We start from the raw sequence: 6,478 nt of genomic DNA on the forward strand, positions 1-6,478 counted from the left end.
AGCAGTACATTTATCAATTAAGCAAATACGAATCTCTTAAATATAATTTCTAGATTAAAAACTACTATATAACTTATTGCAACTTACTCGCAATGTGGTAGGGTATGACGTAAAAATGTTAGAAATTTTCTTAGGAAAATTTTGATTTTTAGATTAAAATCGATTAAATTTGCGCGTATTTTGCGGGATTTTATGAAGTTTGCTTTGTTTTCTTGTTTAAGATATTGTTTTTCAGCATTTCAATTTAAATTTTTTATTATAAAAAATTCGTTAATAAAGGATTACTATCTACTAAATATGGAAACAGATTAGTAAATAATAAACATTGTTAGCATTTTTTCATGAATATTGCAGAAAACAGTAAAAATTTGGAAAAAAAATCGTCATGTACAAATTAATAAATTCTATGAACTTTTTATATTTTGAATAAAAATGGTTTGGGAAAAAAGTCATGTTCACTTCATTCAATTTATTATAAAATTAATTTCAGTTCTGTATTAATTTTTTCTGTGTGTATGTATTTTTATTACGTGTGGCACATAAATATGCAAATGGGGCTAAATTGTTTTAAATGATTTTAAGTACATGATGGCCACCTAAACGTTTCTTTAGACTTTTCGTTCGGTTTTCACATTTCATTAAGCTAGCTTAATGGATTAATTAAATTTGAAAATACTTATATGTACAATTTTTTTAATAATTTATTCGTATTTATTCGACTTTAGCATAAAATAAAATTAATGTAAACACATAAATTTGTAACTTATGTTTTAAAATACGTTTATATAATTTTATTGATTATTATTTGTGGATGTCGATGATATTGTTGTTGCTGTCTTTTTTGGCAACAATTTAATTAACATGCTGGTTACTTTCTTGCTGTCCAATGGGCAATTAATATAGACTTCTTCACATGGTTTCGTATTAATTTGTTTGCCATGTTCTAATGCCTCTTTAATAGCAGTGCCATCCAACAAGTAATCGACCAGCGAATTCCTGAAACAAAATCGAAATACACAAAAAAATTTACATATATCTTTTTAGAATTCCACTCTATAAACAAAAGTATAAAAATAAACTTCAAAACAATCAATTCACAATTATAAACAACTTATAATAGACTAAATATATTTCCTGTGATTCATGTTAAACTATTTATATATCAGCGTATTTGCTTAAAAACATACATATGTATATTATGGCGGCCCAAAAACAAAAGTTGTTGATGCTTTCAATTAAAAATAATATACCGTTTATTTTCAGAGTCCAATTCTAAAATTGTATCTTTGCTTCAATATGTAAATTAATTTTCTATAGGGGCCTTTTATATGGAGTAGAGTCAGTAATTGACCGATCCTCATACTATTGGTTAGGGAGTTTTTGGTTAGTATGAAACACGTTTATATCGAGTTTCATAACTTATTAAATTTTTAAACCAGTAATAAGCAGAGTCAGTGATTGACCGATCCTCATACTATTGGTTAGGAAGTTTTTGGTTAGTATGAAACACTTTTATATCGAGTTTCATAACTGCATTCATTTTTAAAATCAGTAATAAGCATTAAATTAATTTTCTAAAGGGGGTCATATTGGGTTTCGGTCAACTATGGACCTTTAAAGTAATTTTTTAGAGTGTACATTATATGGTAAATTGTGGATCGATAGAATTGTGGATCGATAAGCATTAAAGTTCCGATGCAATGAATGTTAATGCAATTTTCTGAAGAGGACCGTATATGAAGAGTAGAGTTAGTTATGAAAATATCTTCATAAAATTTGGTAGATTGATGTCCATTTGTTTTAAATTTGCTTATATCGAATTTCATTGCTAAACTTGACTGTTAAAAGTTTTTTCCGTGGGCTACTTGTATGGGGCTAATGCGAAAACGTCGACAGATATTCCCATTTTCAATAAAAAAAACTTTACCTGTAAAGAATATTTGTGTAATATTTCAATACTCTACTTGTGTAAAAATTCAATACTCTACAGACACTGTCAGCAGACAGACTGCCGAACATAGCTAGTACGTCTTAGAATTTAATAACGACCCAGAATATATATACTTTTGTTGATCTATGATAAATATTTTGATGGTTGGTATTCAAATTAAACGGATTTAAAAGAATCCCTTTAACAAATGTGAGAATTAAATATAAGAGTACAAGATTACTCAATACCTCTCATTTTTTACCGTGCCTGCAAATTTCATATTTTTGATAATTAAAAAAATATTTTCGCCGCATTTGAAAACATAATTTTATTTATATGACATTATTATGTATGGATTCATACTGAATGTGTTTAAATTTTATAAAAATTTCGCTGTATATGTAAATTTGTTTTTGAGGTATTCGGCTCAACATTTCTGAAGATTGTATAAAACACTGAAACCCCTTTTAAGTGTTACACAATTTTTGAACAATCTATAATATAGATACAGGTTCTATATCTTATATCTATAAGAGAGTATTGTTACTGGTTGATTCCTTATCGCACAGCCCAAATGGATAATCCTAGAATCATGAAATTTTGTCAGTAAATGTCTTTTTGGATATGTAGATCCACTAAGGAAGGATTTTTGGATATATGTATATATACGGGTAGAAAAGGGAAAAACGTGTAAAACAAGATTTTATTAATTATCTTACATAATATTAGTAATACAAGAAACATTTTAATTGCACACACTTTTACTCTTTAAAATAGCTGATGGGTATCTGGTACTTTTTCGAAATTCGTACTTTTAAGGGAAAAATGTGTAACAAAGGTGAATTTGGTACCTTTTTGGGTTCTTTATAACTTTCTTACTAATAAACATAATACAATTTTTGTAATTTTTATTTTTTTTTAATTCAATCCTTTTTGGATGTTAAAAGGAAAAAACTACATTTTTAGTATTTTTACGGAACAAATGAATGTAGATTAGAGTCGTATGAGTTATATCTCTGATATATAGATTTAAAAATGGAATATTTTGTGAACTTAATATTCGAAAAAGTGTATTTATAGAGGGAATGAAGAAAATGGTACTCTTTTTTAGACCTTTCCACAAAAGTAGAATTTATTCTATGAATAAAGAAACTATAAACTAAACATACTTAATGAATAAAATTCAATATATATCGAACTTACTCAGACATCATGTGAATAAATTCATCCATTTGATCAGATGCACCCATCTTCATATTGTATTCAGTTGAACGTACATAACTGCAAATAGCACGTTGCATGCAACTTGTTGAATCTATATTATTTTGGCCCAAAATATCATCGAGTTTATTCATAAAATTAGTCAATGATGACAAATCATTTTCATTTTCACCTACAACAAATAATGAATTAATTAATTTTAATAGTATTTTACAATAAAAATATATTTGATTTTATAACAATGTATAAAAGGGCGACACAGACAGAAAATATACATACATACGTATTAGTATGTGTTTTATTTTTTAAACTGCTTTTGTTTTCGTAAGGAACGTTATTTTATTAAACTAGCATTTTTAAAGTGATTTTAAAAAAATATATTTTGGACTTTTTAAAATATTGACCAATGACACCCCTGTATACTTTTTTAATAGGTTAATGCACAATACTTCTGCCATATCCAGCATATCCACCATGGAATGCACTTAATATTTTCGGTATAATAATGATAGCACCTATGCCAACCAAAGTTCCTAATACCACACCTCCCAAATCAAGTTTGATGGGATTATACGCTGAAATGCCTGTTCCTGCTGGATAGCCCTACAATAATATTTATAAAGATAACAATTTACAGTAGTAAAAACATGTATAGAGTAATTTTATAACTTACATTTATTGTTCCATACCCGGTAGTATATCCTAATCTTTGCAAACGATCTTTAGTTGTTGAGCTGTCCTGCTCGAATTGTTGCGTTTTATTTTCATTATAGAATGAGCGACTCCATTCATTTTTATCGTTATAAGATCTGAAATATATTTTTTTATTTATTGACATTATTACAAATTACAAAATTTTAAACAAATTTTTTATAAAAGCAATAAAAATAGCTTCAGTTTTCTACTGCTGATTTAAATATAATATTACATCTTTTTTTAACATAATTACTTTCTTAAAATAAAGGTAATTTTGGAAATATATAAAAATCCTGGATAAATTTAAAAAGTACATATTTCATGCTGTTTTTTTTTTGACAATTTCTCAAAGAATATATATTTTGCTTAACCAATTTGAAAATTAGGGATTTCAGCAATGTTTAAAAATATTTATTGTGTTTTAAGATGTAATGTTAATTTAACTTGTAACTATGAAATTATTTTGTAATTTTATACACTATTTAGTATTTTATTACATTAAAATTATATATGTTTTTAGTTTTTTATTTTATGTTTTTTATTAAATACATGTTTGTATAAGAAATTTATTTTACATAAAATAAAAACTCACTTTGCACTTGTATCATACTTTGGAACAGCGTAAACGCTTCCGTATAGAAAATTTATTGTACAAACGAAAAAACACAACGATATACAATTAATGCGAAACATTTTATTTAATCCTTTTTAAATTTAAGTTTTAACGGTATTTCTGTTTTTATTTATTTTTTTTTTAATTTTTATTTCAACACTTGTTGTAACTGCTGTTAACTGACAATAATGCGGGATGTGTTAAACCTTTTATACTTAAATTGAAGACATTTCCATTCAACAATAATGTAGACATTTAAAGCAATTTAAAATCACAATGATGATACTTGTAACCAACAAACAATTTGCAGAAACTCTGAACCAAGAAGTACAAACTTAAATGGTTGTCGTCTTCCAATGTTTGTATGTAATTTTTGTTCATTATTACATTAGGATTTATAAATATGTACATATTTATTTATACATATGTATACATGTACTTATATTTAAGGTTTGTTCACACTTGTCAAATATTTGACCAACAAGAAACACCTAAACATTGATTTCTTTGTATGTGACTATGTATATGTATACATACTTAAGTACATTATTTTAAAATCTTTTTATAATATATTTCAAAATTACATATATTCGATTTTGTATGAAATATTTGACAAGTGTGATCAAATATTTTAACATATTTAAACACATTTCACTGTATTGTAAATAATAGTTGAGTTTGTTATTAATAGTAATTTTCAAAATATATTAAATGAAAAATCATTCTACCAAAACGACAAATTTTGGGTGAGCGTTGAAGACTTTGTAAAGTATAACATTATTACATGTAAGATCCGCATTATCATTAGAGACGTACATGCAAAGTTATTTTCTTAGCCGTGATCATAAAGAAGCGTTAATAAGAAATAAATCTACATACGTATACATTAGAGTGCTCCAAAAAAAATCGAAGTTGCGAATTTTGCCCGTCCCACCTTCTAGAATTGTTCTCTTGCATTTCGGAAAGATATAAAATACAAAAATTGCTGGAAAACTTTAAAAGTTATAAGAAAAACCCCTACCCATTAACGTGTCTCGTAGCACATGAATTCGAAATATGACAAAAAATTTACTTTTTTTGATATATTGTAAAAAAACATTTTGTTACTTAAAATATATCTATATTTACTCTGATATTAGTTTTTGTCAATGTAAACTTGTTCTCAGCTATGATCAAAAAAGTTTAATTTTTTCAACGGCAGTTTAAAACTTCCGATTTCAATTTATAGACAATAAATAATGTCATTTAACTATAAAAAAAAACAAATTTCCTACAGATTAGCTGTACCTTTAATTTGAACTCGGTGTATTTCGAGAAAATCGGATTTTTTGTTATATTTTAGAGAACATATCAATTCCTTACTACATTTTAAATAAAGTATTTTCCGAGTATTATAGTCCAGATAATATAAAATATATAAACGAAGTTTTATTAAAATCGGACATACTTAAACCATAAACTGTGGAGTTCAATGGTAAAATTTCGTAATATTTGGGAATTCTTAGTGTACCAGTTCAAAATAACATTTATTTATTTGAGGGCGATATTTACCAAAAATTACTGGAATTTATCGTGTATAGTCCGACATTTAAAATAGAGTAAATGAAAGCTAAATTAACCCTTTGAGGCACTTGGGAACAATTTAACAACAAAGTTCAAAAATTCGAAAAAACACTATCTTTTTGAATAATACTCTATATAATTAAAGTAATAAGAGATATAAAACAAAAAAAAAATATATTAAGTATAAAAAATTATACTTTAACCCTTTTTGACTTTGAAGTTAATTTGAAGTGAACATTTTTAAAAGAAAAATTTTGTTTATGTAATCCTTTTTAACGTCGATTTTCAATCAAATATGTCTAAACAAACAAATTTTATGTGATCAATAAAGGTTAATTCATAAGCTTTTATACCTAACATATCATTTGTTGTATTATTTTAGTTATTCCTCTAATATAGCATCAATGTAAATTAATAAAGTAGCTACATCTCTTGTTGTACAACAACATCTACAA

General features: G+C 25.9%; 1 protein-coding gene across 1 annotated transcript; it reads right to left on the bottom strand.

Moving 5' to 3' along the window:
* Window positions 1-498: 498 nt before the first annotated feature.
* On the bottom strand, window positions 499-4,711 carry LOC111684591. Its single transcript, XM_023446799.2, has 5 exons — window positions 4,440-4,711; window positions 3,825-3,960; window positions 3,601-3,754; window positions 3,134-3,323; window positions 499-996 (listed from the first exon to the last, which is right to left on the bottom strand). The coding sequence occupies exons 1-5, from the start codon at window positions 4,538-4,540 to the stop codon at window positions 792-794; spliced, it is 786 nt and encodes a 261-aa protein (XP_023302567.2). The 5' UTR covers window positions 4,541-4,711; the 3' UTR covers window positions 499-791.
* Between the last annotated feature and the right edge of the window lie 1,767 nt (window positions 4,712-6,478).

This window comes from Lucilia cuprina, chromosome 4 (assembly GCF_022045245.1).
Source record: "Lucilia cuprina isolate Lc7/37 chromosome 4, ASM2204524v1, whole genome shotgun sequence".
Taxonomy (NCBI): domain Eukaryota; kingdom Metazoa; phylum Arthropoda; class Insecta; order Diptera; family Calliphoridae; genus Lucilia; species Lucilia cuprina.